Source organism: Chaetodon trifascialis, chromosome 8 (assembly GCF_039877785.1).
Source record: "Chaetodon trifascialis isolate fChaTrf1 chromosome 8, fChaTrf1.hap1, whole genome shotgun sequence".
NCBI classification, from domain to species: domain Eukaryota; kingdom Metazoa; phylum Chordata; class Actinopteri; order Chaetodontiformes; family Chaetodontidae; genus Chaetodon; species Chaetodon trifascialis.
Window position 1 is genome coordinate 22,566,892 of NC_092063.1, and position 21,870 is coordinate 22,588,761.

The 21,870-nt window shown below is 40.4% G+C and overlaps 1 protein-coding gene across 2 annotated transcripts in view; it reads left to right on the forward strand.

The window, feature by feature from the left end:
• Positions 1–21,870, forward strand: part of chchd6a (coiled-coil-helix-coiled-coil-helix domain containing 6a) — a 77,921-nt gene that overhangs the window by 34,917 nt on the left and 21,134 nt on the right. For both annotated transcript variants that reach the window (XM_070968279.1, XM_070968280.1), the window contains 2 exons: positions 7,464–7,534; positions 20,806–20,941. In XM_070968279.1, the coding sequence (XP_070824380.1) occupies positions 7,464–7,534; positions 20,806–20,941 (207 nt within the window). The remainder of the gene's footprint in view (positions 1–7,463; positions 7,535–20,805; positions 20,942–21,870) is intronic.

Sequence of the window (21,870 nt, forward strand, 5' to 3'; positions counted from 1 at the left end):
TGCAGGTCTGTGCTAGCATAAAATTGTGGATTTCAGCATGGATAAGGCTGTCGTCTATGTGCGCTGTAGGGTCCCAGCTAATGTTAACACTTATTAGTTAGAACGATTAGCTGACTAGGCGTTCCATTAGTGACTTCTGTGACCCCTCAGTGGCGACAGTGCAGCAGAATATAAGATATTCAGACAAAAGAATGATGCATAAGTTGATGGAAGTCCGTACATACATACATGCACACAGCATATGGGACATAGAATATGACACACAGACAGATCTCTCTCAGCTCACACAGAGTGTATACACACACAAGTCTACACAGTCCAGGGTCAATAGTGTTACCCCATCTTTTGTGTTGTTCAGTGAATGCCACTGCCACCATCAGGTCAGACCAAAACGTTAGATGAAGTGGGAGTGTGTGTGGGTTAAAAGACTTCTCCTTTTACAGTTGGATCAAAGAGCTCCGTGTGTGTGTGTGTGTGTGTGTGTGTGTGTGTGTGTGTGTGTGTGTGTGTGTGTGTGTGTGTGTGTGTGTGTGTGTGTGTGTGTGTTTTCTGCCACCCACATGTGGACCAATGTTTGTGATGTCTGTAAAAATTAGGCCTTTTGCTGCTTTGACAAGTGTGTATATCCTTCCAGTGAATAACTTTTAGCCACAAGAGGTCAACCTTATCAATGCTCCTCTCTGACCAATTGTAGCCTGGCTGAGAGGCTGTTTAACCTGATATGATAGCTTGCAAATTATGTTTTTTTCCAGTTCAGCAGTCCCTTTGCATTGCAAAGTTGCATTGCTGTAATGAGCCAACAGCAGCGGAAATAAACAGTCAAAATAAATCTACCTAATTACTTTTGAGCTTGACATCAGGTCTAACTTTCTCCAAGCACTGAGTTTAAGAACTATATTCCCATTGTTGCAGGGTAGCTGTAAACGTGTAGATAGGTGGGGAGAATGGCTGCAGTCATCTACAGGGAAGCAGAAATCTGTTTGACTATTGATGGCTGTGATGACTGTAAAGTACAGGTGTTGCCACCTTTTCACAGCTAAGCTTGATGACACTCTGAAGATTGGCTATTTTTTTCTGGTCTGTGTAATTCCGTTGATGTTTTGCAAGGTCTAATGGCTGTCTTTAAAAGTAATGAACAATTGTTTTCCGTCTTAGACATCATTATTTATTTTTAGTTTTCTCCTCGCTTTTATTTCTAGCCCTGGTCCAGTATTCATTGCCCACGTATTTAGATGGAAAGCATGAGGAAATACAGAGCCAGGCATGTTGGGAACACCTAGTCTGGCTCAAGGCTAGAGAGACCAAGCAGGAGGTTGACAAAAAGGGCTGAAACTCCAACTCCACCCTCTCTATTTGTGGACCCACCATCAAACTGCTGACCATTCCCTGGAGCTGACAGCAGGGCACTGGCCAGACGCGTGAGGTAAATCCAGAGCCATCAGAGAATCACAAAGCTTGTCTATTCGAAACAAAAGGCGTCACTTGGGTTAATTTTTGTTGGCAAACTTTTGTATTGAGCCTCAAACCGAGAAGTTTGTTTGTTCCTGGGATCCTGAAGAGGAGATTTTGTTGAGATAAGGACTCATTCATTGGTAGTTGGTCCTCTTTCCTTCTCCTGCCATGAGTTGGTAGTTTTTGATGTCCAGATTAATGCAAATATGGTTCTTACTGCACAGCTGTTGATTTAATGTAATGGAACCTGTATCCTTTTAAACAGCATTACCATTTGATGTATTATACCAAACTTAGTCACATAGTCAAAGGTAGGTTTTACATCCAGTCCCATGACACTTTAGTCCATCACACACAACACACACCATGACAGCAACAAATGCAGGTTAGATAAATTAAAATGCAGTCAGTGGTGAGGTAGTTGAGTTGCTTTTAGCAGACTTTTTAATTTGGTTTGAAAGCTAGTGATAGACCTTTCAACTCGACGTCATCTGGTTGGGTGTTCCACTGAGTTGTGGCTTTCACAGAGAATGCTGACTCTCCACATGCACTGAAATGAAAGGATGCAGTGCAGCCTCTTATAGTCGATATTCTTAATGATTTTATAGAGTTTTCCAAACAAAAGAAAACAAAGTCACATCATGGAGAAAGGGCCAAGCCATTTAGAATGTGATAGGCAAGACACACAATGTCACATAAAATGCTTAAAGTTCAGAAGATGGTGTTTCTTTAGTGATGTTACTTAACTGGCTTTTTATTCAGAATATTTAAGGTTTGTGTCCAAGGACTGTTTCTGTAGCCTGTCCCAAACATTTAAGGAAATTGGATACATGGAAAAGGATCAGAGAGTGCATAAAAATCTTGACTGCACTCATACAGACAATTTCTAATTTGTCTAAAATTTTCAAGAATTCAAAAAATTTTGAGCCATTATTATGACAGGATATTGAAATTCAGTAATTAAGTCAGTCTTTTCACCCTCGATGAGAATGTCATTTGGGGGCTGGACACTGATTTTAGATAAGAACATGCGTTTTATCTGCCAACTGCTTTCTTTGCTCTGTTACGTGTAAGGTAGCTGTTTTGGTGGAATGATTTGTTGTAAAGCTAAACTTCATGTGATGTAAGCCAAAATTGCTTGTGTTGAGTCAGCTGTTCAGTGACAGCTTTCTCAGCAACCGTTGACAGTACTGGCAGGATGATGGGTCTAGAGTTACTGACTTTTTAGTGGTTTGTGGGAGTGACAATGCCATGTTTCCTGTCTTTAGGTCCTACTGTAGTATATATATGTCATTGGCCGTAACCAGATCAGAAACCTGACCTTCTGCATCTATAAGAACAACATCCAGTTCCCATTTTAAAGTTTTAATTAACTCAAGAACAAAATCAAGAAAACAAAAGTATTGTCTTCAATTCATTTTTCTATGCCTTGAGCTGAAGATGTATTGAAAATGTGGGTCCCTCGTTGTCAGATTATTAATATTTATCCAGATTAATTTACTATTACCTTTTGCCTCTTACATTACCTGTAGATAAAAAGGAGCTGTAGAGACTTTATCTCACTTCTTGTTCCTCAGGCCTTTACAAATCAGCATATCTTTGTCTCTTCTACATCTCCTTAATGCTGAATCTCTAATCTTCATCAGTTTCTACAGGTTTTCATTAAACCCGTGTAGATTCCTTTTATTCTCCCATTTTTTCAGAACCTCACAGTAAATCTTTCCGCTTATAGATTTAGTTCTGCAGGTAAATGTGTTACAGCCACACTCCATATCATCAGAAGATGTACTGAGTATGCATTAAAAAACCTCTTTATTTTTGATTCTGGTTTTAATCAGTTTACTTGCAATCAGAGAAAATTTAAGACCTGATGAGCCAGTAATCAATTAGTAAATATTAGGTCTAATTATGTATAATTTTTTTGTGTGAAAAGCACACCATGAATCCAGCACAATCTTCTTAGAATTGTGCAGTTGTGCAGAATGGTTCAAATGTTGTTGATTTATGGTCTCCTTGGTGTAATAGGATATGTAGATCCACAGCAACTGCCAAACTGCAGCTCCACGTTGCCGCTATCTTTCTTTATTGTGAAATACCCAAAATACATAATTAATATGTAACCGAGAAATAAACCTAAGCACTATCACAACCTTAACCTGTGCCTTGTGTCATAGAATTACATAAAAATAATAATCTCTCTGGCTATGTAAGAGTACAGATCTTCGTTTTTCCAATTTACAACTGAAAATGCAGCTCCTGAGATTTTAAATTCTGTCAGTTCTTCCAAATCGCAGTTTCAACTTTAAATGGTTAATTGTCAGCCCTAATACAAGTGAATCCTGCCAGCCAATTAGAATTAAGAATTCTCAAAGGCCATTGCAGGTATGGACTGGAAGAATGGGCTACTGAGATGGCAGAGATTAAGGACTTAAACAAAATGATGGGAGTCGTGGCAAATAACAGTATTTTTGCTGATATCTTTTAATTTTATTCTGAACAGATTTTATTGTAGAGCAAATTTTTTTTTTTCTTATTTCACAGCAAATCAGTGTAATCTTCATTCTGTGGCAAATATAATTCCAATATAATATGAGTATGTTTGATTACAGAGGATAACAAAGGAGCAGTGACTTATGGAAAATGACTGCAGATGAGGGCACAGTGTATATTCTGCATATTGAGGTAAAGACGCTTTAAATGAGCAGAAATGAAGGAGGGGAGGAAACATGTTGAGCAGTAGTGAGAGGGGGATGGTAATAGTTGTGAAAAATGATGCCAGCTGCTGGATCAGAAACCAAGCAAACACCCCTTAAGTATCACCATGGCAACCAGTGATGCCGCACATCTTCCTTTGTCCCTTTGAATAAGGTAAAAGGAAAATTCATTCTTCAGTGAAAATGACATTTGACATTGACATTTCTGGGCTTCACATTTTTCTATTTAAGACTCTTAGCTAAATACTTAGCTGCTTAAAATGTGCATACTAGAATTGAGTGTGCCAGATTTACAAAAACTTGCTCATATCCAGAAAAATAAATAACACAGCCAACACTGATGCCAGTAATGTTCTAGTATGACAGTAGTAGAATGTGTCCATAAAATCACGGTATGTTACTGCATGGTCTCAGCGAGCAACATGTGCTCTCCTTGTTCACTGTCGTTCACTCTCCATGATGTATCTCCTTCTGGCCTTTTTGGCAACAATATTCATGATTAATCCTGAGGCTAGATGTCCTGTATAAACAATGTGGAGGAACAACAACACGCATTCCACCACACACTAAACTGGTATTTATTAAAATAAGATGTGCAGTGCACCTCAGACCAAACTCATGCCCTGCAGATGGAGCTCAGGGTGATATGTTAAGGTGAGGTGCAATCTGAATAATAAAACATTTTTTGTGTGACCTGTGTGATCAAAGGCAAAAACACATTTAATTTGGATTAATTACTGCTATTAGTATCTATTTTTATTTCTTTATATCTTATCGTTTAGTTGTCAGAGTGTGTGTTAATGATGGCTTTGATCGTTTTTGACACACTATGACGTCAATTATTCATTACCTCCCTGACGTTTAATGGTGGTGATTGAGAAACTGCAGGTACAGGAAGAGGAGATGAATGAACAATATGGTTGTTTTAAATAGCCACAGATGTGCATAAGTGTGGCCTATAATTACAAAACAAACGTCGAAATTGCGCTACGTCTTTGCCCTTCTTTTCACTGACAGGTCTAATGAGTCGGCAGAGCAGCCAGACGTATTCATTTGCAGATGTGTGATTAAAGGCATGTCTGTGTTCATTTATGGTAAACTGTGTATGTATATACTTAAGGAATTTCTGCCTCTGCACATGAGGAGTTGTCGCCGTGCACCTGCACAGATTTTTTTCATTTCATATGGGCACTAAAGGTAAAGTTTTTACACTGAAGAAGCACTAATGAGGGTACACTGAGGCACTGTTTCAAAAGTCTGATGCTTTATTTCCTCAGTCAGTTCTTCCACCCTCCTTCCCTATGGCTTAGGAAGAGTTGATAAGGCTAAGGCTGTTTTCATGGTGTCACAATGACCAGCCAAGCAGCACTCAGACCTCGTATTTTCTTCACCTTGGACTTGTCTTTGCCCGTGCCACGGGTGGGAGGTTCCTTCAGACAAGGCAGCTCTTTCTTTTCATTCTTATTTTCATGGAAATATGATGTGCTGTCAGTCTGTCAAACAACATCAGACTGAATAAATCAGCATTGCAATGAACCTTTTATGTGGTTAAAGCAGGAACACTTTATGTGTAAGAATCACACGTAAAGCAGAAATATGAGATTCTTGCTGTTGTCTACAGCTGCTCTAGTCTGTATGAAAAGCTTCTCCTTCAGTTCGTTAATTCCCTGCAGCCATCTGAAGACAGCAGGCCAGATAAGTTGATCAGTCTCCAGCCTCTGATTGGAGATGTGCTGCTCTCCACACACAGACGGTTGTAGCTCGGTTGTCTGCCTGTTTATGCAGAACACAATACCTCGCGCTTTGTGATAGCCAAATTAAAATGGAGCCCTTAGTGTCAGTGCTCTTTAGAAATGTTCATTAATTTGTTCTTATTGAAGTGCAACTCTTTTCTTCATGCGCACTTTCAGTATTTGGACTGAATGGCTTAAAGCCCCATCTGTCGAAATGAATTCATTTTTATTATTAGCCGCACAGTTGCAAACAATATCGTGGTTCAGTGTTGGTCGTGGCATCTAACACAACTGTGTGTGTCAGACTGTCACTTGGCATGACCAAGACCGCTGCTGTGGCCTGTCACTTGCCAGTCTTGGCCCCTCGCTCAGCACCCACTGCTCTGCCCCTGAGAGGAACATTTTGTAAAATTTAAATGTTCTTCCAGCCATCATAAGCCATTCATGGCTTGTGTGTAGTCCCTTTAACAGCCCCTGTATGAGTGACAGCGTACATCAGTCACAGGCAGGACTCCTTTTGTACCTTGCACACCTTCTTATATGGACACATCCGCAGACTTATTATATACAGAGCCCAGTCCAACCCTAAATAGTCAGGGCAAATTGCTTTACCCAAAAAATCCCAGTTCACAAATCTCTCTCTCTCTTCCTTCTCTTTCCACTCTCTATTCTTTCGCCTCTCACCTTCATGCCTTCTGCTGCTACTCTTTCTTTATTCTTCTCTCATGTGCCCTCCAGCTTTTTCTCTTTTTTTCTTCCCCCGACATCCGTCCATCCCCAGCTGGTACAGTTTGCTGGTTAAATATTTGGGAGGGATGCTTGGCGCTGGAAGGCCTAAGGAGGATCAGCAGAGGAAAGACTGCAGTTGTTGTGGATTAGCTGCTTGTTTTATCATAATACCGCTGCCTGCTCGGTTTGCGTTTGGCGCTCACCGGGCAAGCTGCAAAGTCAGAAATCACGATTTCTTAAAAAATGTATGAGTAACACAAGTCATTACTGCTGAGCTTTGGTTTCACTGGAGGAGTCTGGAATGGCAAAGCCTTCCTATAGACTTTTCCTCCACACTCTTAAGTTTTGTGTTTAAAGAATGTGAGTGAGTTTGGGCCTGGGGTTTCCTTTGTGGCTCCAGTAAAGTAATGCGCTGGTTACAAAAAAAAAAACACAGGTGAAAGTCAGAGTTAATAAATCACAAAGGGGCTTATACTGTAAAGTCTGGAAGGCATGAAATGGGAAGTCAAGGGAGAAAAGGAAGACGCTACAAATGATGAGTTACTATGCTGCATGTGTGTTCATGGTGTGCAATAAAGGGTCCATTAAAGATATGCTGTCAAAGATGAATGAATGAGTATAAAAAAGGCAAGTTGTGCTTTAACTGGGGCTGGGCAGCATTTTATCACCTGTCTACAGAGCCATGCTACCTGTTTCCAAGTGAAGAAGGGAAATTCCTAAATTGGCAAAGTGTTCCTTTAAATAGTTCTTTTAATGATGTTAAATTCTTAAAATATTTGTCTACATGAGGTGCTCAACTAATGATTTTTGTTTATGTCTTCTTGTGTGTCTTTAGAATTTGGAAAGATACAAAGAGAGCAAGGAGCAATTCCACCAAGCTGCCGCCATGACAGAAGGAAATGTGAGGTGAGACACACACACACACAGACACACACACACACACACACACACACACACACACACACACACACACACACACACACACACACGTTAGGTTTCATCACTTTTGGGGACATTACATGCACTTGCATAGCCATAACGACTGCATGGCTAACCCTAAACCTTAGCCTAACTTTAACCTTAACCTGATCTTACCCTAAACTTAACCAAGTCTTCACCCTACAATTTAATTATTTACATTATGGGGACTTGAGTTTTGTTTCCATAAGGATGATGAGCCCCTGCAATGTGACTGTGTTAACAGATTCATGTCCCCATAATGTGAGTAATACATGAGCACCCATATATGCGAACACACACACGCACACACACACACACACACACACACACACACACACACACACAGTCACAAACTAATTTGCAGTTGCAAAAGTGAGGAGATATTATTCCCTGGAGCCTCTGACACACACCCACCAACTCACACATGAACATGCACACACAGCACACTAATAAGCAGCTATAGATAGTGATCTGCTCTTTTCCTCATTTTTTTAACCAGTTACATGCATACATTCTCTAGAGCATACCTGACTAATGTGATAAGTGTTTTAATTGGCTGCTTTAATTAAGCCGAATTTAACAATACCCGATTTCGCCGTCCTTGCGTCTCACTGTGGACTTGTGATGAGCCACAGCCAGGGAAAAGGTAGCTAATTATTGCCACTGCAGTTTGTAAAACACCCAGCTGAAATTTATATTAGAGTCCAAGCTTTGACTTGCTGTTAGATTTTATGTCACACTGGTAAGAGTGCTTTCCAGTGACGAGTCATCAGTACAGCTAACTGAAAGTATTCTCGGGTGCAGACAAAATAACATAAACACTCATGTCCTTCAGTGTGTCCTTAGTGTTAACGACAGCCTTTAGCTTGTGACCAGCTTTTTGTGGTGCACTTTGTCTTATATTAACACATTTCAGTTTTTTAATTCTAACTCTTATTACTGAAGCTGTCCACTGTGAGGGGCCATCACACTATCAAGACCCACTTCATAGTTAAGCTTTGACCGACCGGCGCTCCTGCAGTTGTTTGCTATGAGGGATTACTACAGATGTGTAGCAGGTAGTGTGAGGTAGTGTGAGGTAGCCTTCAGGCCCTTCTCCCCATCTGCGTCCTCCCTCTCCTCCTGAGGGATCCTGAGACAGTCACAGGTCAAACAGGATGTTCCAGTGTGTTCTGTGTCCACCCCTGGATTGTCTTCCTGTTGGACATCCCCCGAAAACCTTTAAGGCTTCACAAACCAGTTTTTTGCAATAAAATAAAAGGATCATATGACTGCATATGTAATGTGAAAGGTATCACTTATAGTGATGAACCCACAAAGAACAAGGCACTGAAGTCTGCAGAGTATTTTAGCAGCTTTAAACTCACTGTTTTGGTTTTACACCCCCCAGTTTTCCTGGTTTGGTTAACTCTCAGCACTCTGCACATCCAACTTCTTTCAGTGTGAAGGAGCAGTGTTTAACCTCTGAGCTCCTTCCGGATGCATCTTCACCCTGTCTCCCAGACACCCTGTGAAGGAAACTCATTTGTGCCACTTGTAGCTGCGATCTCATTGACCACTTGAAGATGTTGGTGAGGGTTTGAACTAAGACAGACTGCAAAATTAAGCGCAACTGTTACTGCTGATACTGTGCCAATCTGTCTGTTTCTCCTTTGGCTCATTAATCTCTAACTCTTGAAGAAAACCAAAAACATTCTTGAACTCATTTTTCTCAAGTAAAATAAAGGGGTTCAGACAACCTGCCCAAAACTGTTGGCTTGTGTACAACCTGTCATACTGTTTGACAGTTTGTCATTCTTGGCTCATCAGACTTCTTTCCAGCGTCATATTCCCACATCTCAGTAATTACTTTGGCGAGTACATTGTTTTTATAACCATATTCAAATGATGGGCAAAATTGCAAAATACCAGCCAATTTGTGAATAACTAAAATTAAAAAATGCCATTATGTATACTAAATTGAGTGTCAGGAGGTTGGATAAGATGAGCAAATGAGAAAGGCAATGAATGAATGAACTTTTGTAGTACCTTCCTCAGTCTATAACTCATTAGTTCTAACCGCTCCATTTAAGAAGAGCAGGTGCCACAAGCACAGTACTGTTAGGGTACAGGGATGCTCCCAATGGCTACCAGCAGACTGTAGGAAGCAAATATGAGAAAGCATTACACAGCATTACTGCTTAAGAAGATGAATGGGCACTCAATTCTACCAGGATGACTCAAAAAAAAAAAAAAAAAGATAAACTAATAGAAAATGATACATATGTGGTACATAGATCATTAATTGGCATCAGTCCTGCAGGATATTAAATGCACTCATCTAACGTTACTCACCAGGATGAGAGTGACTGTCAATTAGCTTGCTATCACCTTGCAACAAGCCAAAAAGTCTATTATTCATAGTTCACCCATTTAACGAAAACCTTAAATGAAAATACAAACCAGATGTGGACCTTTTGAGTAATAAGTTTGAGAACCCCTCGGATAGAGGATCACCTGCTGACTGCACATACACACCAAGGCTTTGCACATCAATTTTAAGGCTGATGATAACAGTTTTGGGCCCCCCACACTCATTGTGTGCCATCCCTGTAGTTAATACACCCTTCACATGGTAATCTGGAGTGACTGAACGCTGTTATCAGCAGCTTAGAAATATGAGACCCCATTACAGGTGGGATTTAAAGCAGTGCCAACATGTGTTTGATCTTCGCTGATGCCGAAGACCAGGTGATCTTACCTCAGGGGAATAGTGTACAGTAATACCACTAATCCTCTGTTCGTTGGGATGTTGTGTGTATGTGTGTGTGTGTGTGTGTGTGTGTGTGTGTGTGTGTGTGTGTGTGTGTGTGTGTGTGTGTGTGTGTGTGTGTGTGTGTGTGTTGAGGGGGAAGTGAGGGTCTTCTAAATCCATCAGTGTTTTATCAGACAAGATAAAACGATCCAAGCTTCCTGTATAGCACTACCTTTATGGTCAATTATATACGGTTTTTACAGGAAAGTGGATTAGACTCTCATTCATTCTGTAATCTAGTCTATCCCTAACCTCCGGGGAATTCACTAGTGTCACTTTAATGAGTGGATTAAGGTTTGAGGATAAGTGTGCCTGTGTGTAAGGTGTCAAAATGGGATCTATTTGATATGGACATTAATAACAGGTGTGCATTTCCGACTATGATGAGCCAAAATGTCTGCTGTGAAAAAGGTCTACACTCAGGGTGCACATTACTGGTGCACAGGTACGCATGTGTGACAGAGCTGCATAACGTCCAGTTCCAGAACACACCTTCACACTTTCTGTTAGCTGCACAGGTTAGAATTCAAATTTTTAGAATTCAGACTAATAGACTACCGTGTTTGTAGTGGGTGTGTGAATTTTAGTCCTTGAATTTCATTTATTTTGACAAATTGTAACAGATTTGAACATCCTGTCCTTAGATAGTTGAACTGAATGCATCTCTGTCTCTGTTGTGTGGCCCCTGCACTGTTCAGCAAACTGGCCCAAGGCTTGTTGACCCACTCTAGGTCACGTACTTTTTAGATAAGTGAGATTTTGATTTTATTGGCAGTTAATAGCCTTTAGCCATCTGTCCTCTTCTACCCAAGGCTGTGTGAGAAATGTCTACGGTCCTATGCTTTACAGGATTTGTCCCAGGAAACTTAAGGCCCCAGATCTTGACGCATCTCATCTCATGATCAATTTAAACATGGCATTTGCTGTCTGAATTGAGCTTATGTTATTTATTTCTTTGTGCTATCCCAGCAGCTGGGAAAGCAGCATTCCAAAAGCACAAAACATTTCTCTCCAATCAATCCCCAGGTCACTATTTTTATTTCTTAGTAAATACAATACAGTGGAAAACATCTGGACAAAAACATCTGTCCAATGAGTAAATGTAACCAGCTATGACTTAGCTGATGAAGGATGTTGCGTGACCACTGGGACTATAATTTCGTGAAATAACTTGAAATAAGACATTCAAGGTACTTGTAGCCAGTGAACCAGGCTAAATAGTTGGTTGTAGCAGATATCCTACTGCATTGGAAATACTCCTAAATCTTAGTTTGCCTTGAATGAGTGAAAATGTGTGCAGATTGGATGGGCTTCAGCTGTATCCATTGCAGTGTGAATAGTCTTCAATTAATACAATTCAGTGTGCAGAGAGCCTGATGTAGTGTTATTAATCAAGAGGCAGAGTCTGGACATTGACATACACTTTGAATCATTCATGTGTTTGAAAAATGAACAGTGACATGTTCGACATTTTCAGATGCCAGAACTGTTGAGTCATCTATAGGAAACTTCTGACAGACTCTGGTTTTATCAGCTGTTAGAGTGAAGTTTCTCTCGGTGCAGAGCAGTAGAACAAAGCCACTGTAAAATATGATGTGGGTGACTCCAACCCCCCCCTGGCTCCACTGTCTGTTTCTTTCTGTGGTCTGTTTAAGTATGCATGTGTACATGCCTATATGTGTGTACGTGTGTGATGTGTGTAATCCACAGTTTAATCCTTGAAGCAAAAAGGGAGCTTTAGTTGCCTGCACTCTGAGGTTGTGCGTATGGCCAATGTGTCACTGCCCTGTGTGTGTGTGTGTGTGTGTGTGTGTGTGTGTGTGTGTGTGTGTGTGTGTGTGTGTGTGTGTGTGTGTGTGTGTGTGTGTGTGTGTGTGTGTGCAAAAGAAAGATGGAAAGAGCAAGAAAGACTGAAACCTGTAGCACTGTGAAATGCCAAACTCAATGGAGCATGATAAAACAAGCCTCAATAACTCTCTCTCTCTCTCTCTCTCTCTCTCTCTCTCTCTCTCTCTCTCTCTCTCTCTCTCTCTCTCTCTCTCTCTCTCTGTTTTCTTTGTCCAAACCTTCAAAATTGTGATCACAGATTTATTTTTCCCCCACACTGTAAAAGTTCCCTGCTCCAAAACTTCTTTCTTTGTTTTGTAGTGGATCACACTGCCAACATTATTACAGGTGCCATTACAAATACATCTCAGACACATGACAAACAAATGACACAAACTCACAATGATTACAATGGCACATCAGTTGAAGATGCACCAAAAGACAGAAGAGGAAAGGAAAATAATCAATGTTAAAAAAGACTAAAAGTAATGAAACTATCAATTAAAATGCACAAAGATCAGTGAATTCTCTCGTAAGCTGTACAGATTGAAAACGTACCTTCATTGTGATTTGTGATATCAGTCTTCATAAATCCAATTGAATCCAAAAAAAACGAACAAGGAACACATCCCCTTTTGATCCACATATATTGTAAACACAATATTGCACTTTTGATCCCACTGCATTTTTATGTAGGTACCCATTACCTACATACCCATTACCCATTACTTTGAAGCATGGCTTTTAATTCGGTGGACCAATTTTATTTTATTAGGTATGATAGGCCATCCACTGTGTGGATCACTGGAGATAAAACGATCATGGTGAACTACTCCTGACACAGCTTTCACTCGTATTGGAGTGATATTTTGACACATAATGGAGTTGCGTACTTGGTCCACCAAAGCAAGAAAACAATAAGCAAATCAAACAAAAACTTCTGGCTGATCCTGCACCCCATTCCAGCACCCTCCTATCTACATGCCCACTCCAGTTGTCCCACCTCGATCAATACCATTGCACAGTCTGGTAGTCCTCTCTCAAGCATCGTGGGTCAGGAAGCGAGAGTCAGTCATTAGCTCTGGAACAAACTAAAGCAGGATTTCTGCAAACGCTCATTACAGCTACTCGGCTTAATGACTGTTGGAGAACCACATGTGTTCCACAAGGAGGATGGCTGTGGGAGCAGGCCGTTGTGAAACTGGCCTGCATTGAAGCAGAGATTGCCAAGCTTGAGTCGTGACTACTTAACAGAAGCACAATGCATATGCAAACTCAAGAGGCAAGTATGGGTCCACATACAAAGAATTTGACTCCTGTTTACACACTGACATCAATGTACTTCCACTGGAAATAAGACATACAGCTCAACAAGGGCAAAACGGCAAAAATACAAAATAAACAAATATATACAAAGAATGATGAGGCAATAAACAATATATACAATGAAAGAGGATGGAAACAGTTGTCTTTTTAGTCTAGATATGTTTTTTGTGTGAGAGAGTGAGGTAGACAGCCTCGTCTTTGAGAGATGAAAGTAATAGAATGAGAGCGAGACAGAGACAGACAAGACTAGATACCCACGTCAAACTGCTCAGGTCAGTATCCGAGGCGTTTTAACAAGGCCCACTGTCTGTTACAGTAGTGGTCGAACTGGCCTTAATAGCCAACCTGTCAGATCTTCCCATCCTGTGTCAGAGGATACCAGCCTACGGAGATCACTCTTACAATAAGGCTGGAAACATTGACAAGGCCAGAGTCCAAGTAAAAGAGCAGACTATGTGGCAATTATTATTGTGCTGTAAGAGAAAAGCCAACCAGAATCATGTTGTGAGTTCCATTCACCCCAGAAATTTCAAATGGGTTCAATTCATGGCACTGAATGTTCAAATGGCTGTTTGAGGAGAGCAGTTTTATAGCAACCTGTCTTGGATGTTAAGGAAAAAAAATGTTAAAACAGCTATTTCAGTGAGGTTATCAAGTGGACTCAAGTGGTGAAGTTCCACAGCACCTCCAAATGGGCCCGCAGAACTTGTCCAGTGCCATGTTTTGAGTCTTTGAAACATTTCCTGAATCTGATATGGCAAATTTGTTCTAGCCTCTCTCATGAAATAGATATTGGAGGAAGTTAATTTACCAAAATGAGTATTGCTACATTGGGGCAACAGGATACAAACACTGTAAGAATTAGCACTATCGAATACAACATAAAAGCATGTATTGTCATTACCACTGGGTAATTTGCAGTCAGATAAATTTCAAACTAGATATACAGTCCATTGCAGTCACTCAGTCAATTTGTCACTAAACTATGTTTACAAAACTCATTTGTTTCTACTTACATTGGGCACGAGTAGTGCACAAGCCTGTCCCTTTAACCTTTATGCAGCTCCCTCTGTAGATTATGTAAGAACATGAATGAACATCTCTCACTTCACTGCATGGAGTCTTGTTGCAATAGCGCAAATGAAATTCGATCCCTGGCCCTTGCAGTCAGCTGAATCTCAAACTGCTCCTGAATGTGCTGAATGGGAGTTTGAATGGTTATCGCTCCTGATGAGCAGGTGGCACCTTGTATTGGACCTTCTGCCACCCATGTAGAAATGGGTGTATTCACAGGTGAATGCTGACTTGTGTTGAAAAGTACTTTATTTGGTCAGACTGGAAGACTAGACAAACATAAATGCAATCCATTTACCAAAGGGGGGTCATGGGAGTCATAATTTTTCAAATTCTGGGACATAAAGTTTAATGACGCCATAGCTCAACAAGCCAAAGTATAGGCAGTGTTTTTTTTAAGAGGGTCACAGTCCCATCCAAGGGGGATGTAAATAATACAATGAAAACTGTACACCCTTGCTTCAAAATAATATTACAAGTTTCATTAAGAGTTTCATTTTGTAGTTTGGCTAATCGATGAATTGAATGATGACACAGCTTCTAAAGTCTATAAGTGTGAAGGAATGATGGCATGTTTTCATGCTCAAACTCTGGAAAGGTTAAAGACCAAAAAGAGGTATCAATGGTGGCATGCAGACATGGATGTAGAGATGGATTCCCTTTATGGAGTAAAGAACAGGAGCAATTTACAGTATCATGCATACGTGGTTTGTTGAGTAAAAGGTGGAAATACAGTTTGAGAATGAAAAGCATGCACGAAATGAAGAAAAATGAGTGTATTTCTAATGCATCTATGTAATATTGAAAACTAGAAGATAGGTGGACGTAAAATCATGGACATCAAATGAAATGTGGTAATGTGAAGTATTTAAGATCTGATTTGCAGTATATGAATATTTCATGTACGGGAATGCCAGGGAGTATCATACTTGCAGTATTTTAGTGTTACACTGGGGTGGAAATCAGGCTGTTTACCACTTAACAACATTTCTAAGCAGCAAAACAACATAAACGAACAAAAAAACTTTTTAAGGTCATGGAAGTGTTTCGACTTGCGGAATCCATACATATTCATTGGAACCACTGCAGAAACCTAAAAGAATATATATTCACCAATACAGCATTGACAGAGGAGTGGCAAATGTGAGAAGCGTTGAGAGACATGAAGTTCTCTTCCTCCACTTAAGTGTTTTATGAGAGACTAAGTGAAGTCTGAATACCAGTATGGAGAGGACCCTCTCTCCCTGGTTGCTGTTGTGATAGGAATGGCAAGATGGGAGAGGACAAGTGAAGAAGTGTGGAGATACAAGATAGGGGAGAAGAGGGTGTGTGCCCTCAGTCAATTGAAAAGCTGTCAGGGTGCAGGTGCATACAAGCTACAAGCAAGAGATAAGAGGCAACTCTGTCTCTCTAGCTGTTTTCCTCTTCACCTCTCTTGCCCTCTTTTTCCCTTGTTATCATCTCTTTTTTTCTCTTCACTTCACCACTGCACCAGTATTAATCAAGCTGGTAATGGTAAAGCAGTCTGTTCAGGAATTCTGACCCTCTGACACATCAGATGCCATCTCCTGCCTCAGTAGATAACGATGGACCTGTTTACCTCACACTGTTTATTTCTTTCTACTGAGCGTCAAAGTTCTTCAGGAAGAGTGAGAGTCGTTCTTGTTTTTCTCTACTCTCGGGATTAAACATCAAAGGTCCGATATAATTTCAAGCAAATTATTGAAATACTGCAGAACAATTCTGGAAATGTACAATTCTATGAGTGGGATTCAAGCTAATGGGAAGACTTTAAAGGAGTTGTTTGAAATTTGGTGAAATACATTCACATTCTTGTAGAGAGTTAGATGAAAAGACTGATACTGCTCTCATGTCGGTACACTAAACATGAAGCTATAGCCAGGCAATTATACTTATTCGGTGATTAGCTTAGCTTGGTGTAAAGACTGGAAACAGGAGTAAACAGGTAGCTAGGATACAGCATGACAATTAGAGAGATTTAGAGATGCTAGTAGGCAGATTCTTGCAAGCTTTGAATAGAACCAGGCTAGCTGTTTCCCCCCACTTGCAGTCTTCTGCTAAGTTAGAGTTAGAAAGTTAGTTAGAAAAGAAAGAAAGTTAGAAAAAAAGACATTAGAGTGATATCGATCGTCTCATCTTACTGTCAGCAAGAATGCAAATAAGCCTTTTTCCTTAAATGTTGAACAAGTTAACTGCCTCCTTTGATCTTGGGGTCATCAAATACAGTTGTCTGTTAGATCTTTTCACCTGGACATATAAATATAAACACAAGTATTTCTATTGTCAAAGTCACCTGTGACTTGGCACTCGTATGCCGTAGATTACATGTACCAGGTAGCTAGAAGTGTAGCAGCAACAACAAGAGCAGCCTCTTTGACAGGAGGGTTCAGCCAAGAATCCATAAGAGTTGCAGGGGGAGAGGTAGAGGAGTGTTAAACAGAATATCAAACATGATGTTAATCCTGACAGTGTAGGCGAGAACGATTAGAGTCCAGGAACAGACGGTAGACAAAGTTCCTACATTTGATGGTTGGTGATTTGAGCATGGTGCCTGGCCTGAGAAAGATGGAGTACCTGGATATTAAGACATTTCTTGCAGGACTTTTCACTTTTTTTTTTATTGCTCTCAGATTTGTGATGCACCCATAAACTTGATATTCAGTGTGAATGCTGAAACTAGCTGCACTCAACAGAACCACCTGGGGTTCATCTTGGCAGACAAATGTGGTTCAATCAGAGTTTAAAATTTTGCATAAATTGCTAGGTCTGACCCAGATATGACTTTGGTTACCAACAAATTGCACAATAAGACATTCCAAGAGCTCAGTCTGATAGTAAAGATTTTGGTTTTGGATCTTGGGTCGCAGTGTTACAAATGTTGTAAATTTATCATGATAACGTTGTAGTGTTACTTACAATCTGAGACTGCAAGTTAGGAGAATAAACATGTGTGTTTGGTAGAATGCATAGCCTATTACTCAATATTGGTTAATTGAACTGGTTTACATTAAGGAACAGTTGTTAATCCAATTGTGAGAACAAAAAACAACAAAAGGTAAAAGCTGAGTCAATAACCTTGTTTCTTTGTTTGAATCACCTCCTCTCCCCTCAAAATGTGACTTTACCACTTTATAGTTGGCTGCTAGAATGATGCTGGGAGTCAGCTATTTGGCTGCCACTTGGGGAGCTATTTGAATTGCGAATAGGGAGTTTTGTGCAACAACAATTTTTTAGCACCCCCGATGTTCAAACAGTCTGACATTGAAACGTTGTTTCAAGTTGACATTGGAATACACAGCCAGCCATGCATTATAAAAAATGACATTGTATTCATAACATGTCAAAACCTATAATACCAACATGCCCAGTGTGTCTGCACACAAGCAAGATGTTGCCGACTTGCAGGGAAACTGTGTTGTAGCCCTCAAGTCAGTCACAATATTGGATTCTCATTTCTCCTCCTTGGGCACTCCTTCTTGTGAGATGTTAACAAGATTTTCTAATTAGTTGCCTGAAACACAGTAGAGATACCAATACTTTGTAGTTGACAGGATAAAAATAAAATGGCATGTAGGACAAACAATGCTTCATATGCACAGCCAAGACCATTAAAGAGGACACAAAAACATCACTTTAACTCTGAGAGAAGCATGGTTTAGAGGCGATAAAAGCATCTTCCTTATCAGTCTCGTAGCTTTGCCAGAGGCTTTTGTAGTTGGTGGTGTGTTTTGTGTCTTTTCCATTTTCCAATTTCTCCCCTTTCATTTCTCTCCCTCTCTTTGTCTCGGTAAGCTGGTTTGCGTGGTCCAGAAGTCTGAGGCCTCTGTGTTCCGTCCGCCTCCGCCTTCGCTGCTGGAGATTAAAAATAATGGGCAGCACCATTAATTAAGCAACTAATCTAACTGTTTATGTTTTCTCATATTTACCGCTCACAGATGCGTAGAAGCTCCCCCAAAAATGACTGCACCCACACATATTAAAATGGCTTCGCAGCACGCACACTCACACACACACGAACAATAACAACAACAACCCCATACATGGCTCGATGGGCTGTCAGGGACGCTGCTTTACCTCGTAGCAGCTAAAAAACCAAGGCCTCCCCCTCCCTCTCTTTTTTCATTTATTTATTTTTGTAAGCGGCTCAGTTAATATTGTTGATTTAATACCTCACCTTCAATTTGGTGTAGCATGTGGACAGAGCTTTAGCTTTTGCTGCAGCTGAACCAATTTTCTGCTTCAAGCGCCTTTAATAAACCACGCAGCGCTATCAGGAGGCTTTGGCTTCCCTGATGAAGGCCATTTATTTCAAATTAAAGGAGAGTTCCTTATCTTCAGCAGCCTCAAACGGAGAAAGAGATAAAGATGGCGCGCCTTGGTGTCATCCTCGCTATGTTGTTAATGTGATGAGAGAAAAGGAGGGGGTGAGGGAGGGAGACGTTAGAAAGGAGAGAGAGAGAGAGACAAAAAAGTGGATGAAGACAGATTAAACAGACAAGATAAAGCATTGGAGGTGTTGTGGGGGAATCTGATAGGCTGCCATCTTTTTAAAATGGCCTTGTGAGAGGACACCAATGCATGCTTCATTCCTTCCCTTTCATCTTTTTATCTCACTTCCGTCCTTTATATGTTTTTCTCTCCATCTCTGTTCATTTTCCTCTTTAACCTCTATCACCCATGCTCAGATAGACTCAGTCATGGCGTCCATGATACTGTTGATAAAGTGTCTGTGTGCCTGTGTGGATATGGATACGCTGTAATTGAAACGCTGGGGTCAGCTCTCCTGCGTGAATCAAAGCCAAAAAGAGCCTTTAATTTGCCTTTCAATTAATTCTGGTGTTAAATGCTCCTCACAGAGAAAGTGTGTATGCAGGGGCACAGCGTAGAGGAGATCGACGCATTGGGAGGAAGTGTGTGTGTGCACGCGCACATGTTCGTCATGCTTTCATGTTTACGGTGTACTACAAAGTGTGTGTGGGTGTGTACATTTGTGCATGTGCCTTTCTATACCTGCGTGGGTGTACATAACTTGCTTGTCTCTGCTTCAATCAGTCAGAATCCATTACAGTGAGGCGCCCAGGCAGCAAGCCTGTCATAGTTAACAATCGCACAGATAGACAGGCAAAGACCAATTATAATACAGCCCACATATCAAATTAAGCACGGCTGATTCAATCTCTCAAAGCACACTTTTCTGCTGTATTTGATCAAAATGATCCAACCCACTCAATTAAATGTGATTTAGCATTAATTGCATGATTTGCAATGAGGCACGTACTGTACTCACCATAGGTTGTTGAACAGGTTGCAGAGGGTGAGGTTGTTAATTGTTTTTCATTTTTGTCTTGCCTCGTTTCATCAGACCACTTCTTCTCATGAATCTTTTCTTTCTTCTTATGTTATTCTTTTGTTCTGTTGTGGCTAAGGCATGCATGAAGTGAACTGTACCAGCAAGACAAACCTTTTACATACATATTTCAGTGGCTGTTGTCAAATTTCCTGCAAGAGAAACAAGAGAAAAGACACTCCTATTTTATTAGGACTGGGTGATATATACCATATATACGCTAGCAGCAAAGTGAAGCTCCAATATGCTGTGGATTGTGTGGCGTCTGAATCTAAGTCTAGTATTCATCCACATTTCAGCTCAGTCTCTGGTCTCCACTATCTCTAAAGGGCAATATCTGGCTGTTTAGCTCCACTCTGTTCAGCTTGTCGCTAACCTTGTCTGTTTGGTGCTGAGCAGGTAGCACGCAGTTGGTTTTTAAAGCTGTGAAAGACTCTATGAGGGCAGTTAACCAAAAAGTCAACCAAAAGAGTAAAATTGAAGAAAAGAATGACCTGAAAGCTGAGGAGGAACTGCGGAGTTGCAGATAATTCTCTGTTGGTTCACTTCTTGCGACTTTCTTGCAGCTTCTCACAAGTATGTTGCTCTGTGTTTATATAAAAACAGATTAAACTACTTTAAATAGACATCTGACTTTCCACTGTGAGCAAAGTTTAAGTTTATGCAAATTTTTAGGCCAAGCATAAATATTGATTGATTATGCATTAATATATATGTATGAATATATGGATCTAGATACCGACTCACTGGCTGCATTATTTTTCTACAGGTAAAAATGTACATTGTCATAATTTCATATTCAGAATTCCATCTCTCTGTCTTTTGCAGGTCCCGCAATACAGACCCAGTGTGTTCTGGACTGCAGGCTCAGATTTTATCCTGTTACAGGGAAAACAGGGACCAGACCCTAAGATGTTCAGACCTGGCCAAAGAATACATGCAGTGTATCAATGCTGCAAAGAAGGTGAGGCCTTTTTTCAAATCTGGAAAAGATGGGTTTTTGAATATCGGGGAAGAGCTGAAGAGTTGATATATCTGGAACAAAAGCATTATCACAAATTGTAACTATTGTGTCCACACAGCCATGAAGTAGATCATATATATATACACACACACACACACACACACACACACACATTATATTAAAGACCCCTTTCTAAAGCCATGTAAATACAGATTTTCTGCCAAAAACAACAAAATATGTTAATAGTGACATTAATGTCATATTGTGCTTCACATGGCCCTCAAAGAAGCAAGGATGTGGTGGAGTTAGTGACACAACACTCCAGTCTGAGTGGTGGCTTTTGAAGTTTTCCATGGAGAGATGTGTTGTTATTTTCAGAGCGGCACTCTGTCTGATGTAAAAGAAAGAAATTCGTTTTTTTTTTTCCTTTTGTTTTTTTTCATGTCCTCCAGATTATTCTCTGGTAGTTAAGGACCAGAAAAATGTGATTGATAGGATTTTGAGTGCTGTCACTTTAGGTTTTTACACAGAGGAAAGTCTTGTCATTAGAGGCAGCTTTCCGAGTGAACGTCTGATGTAAAAGTATGAAATCCAACTTCTCCAGCGCTACCAAACTTGTTTTCCTACCAATACTGAAAATGACACATTTTCAAAGGCAAACACTATGAAATAATTCTTCAGTGGCAGTTCAGCTTGTCAGTGCAGCCTTCACCGTTTTTGGCTCTAATTTTAGGTAGTTTACTAGCGCAAAATCATTTAAAGTAAGCAGGAAAGAAAATAACGCAGGTTGTCATGAAAACAAGCAGTGAGACATTTTCTGACTATGAGCGTGCACAGAAGCACATACACATTTCCACTGGTATATGTGGGTTTTATGAACTTTTGAATTGAATAAAAGTGAAGTGAACACGACTGGGCCGTCCAGTGAG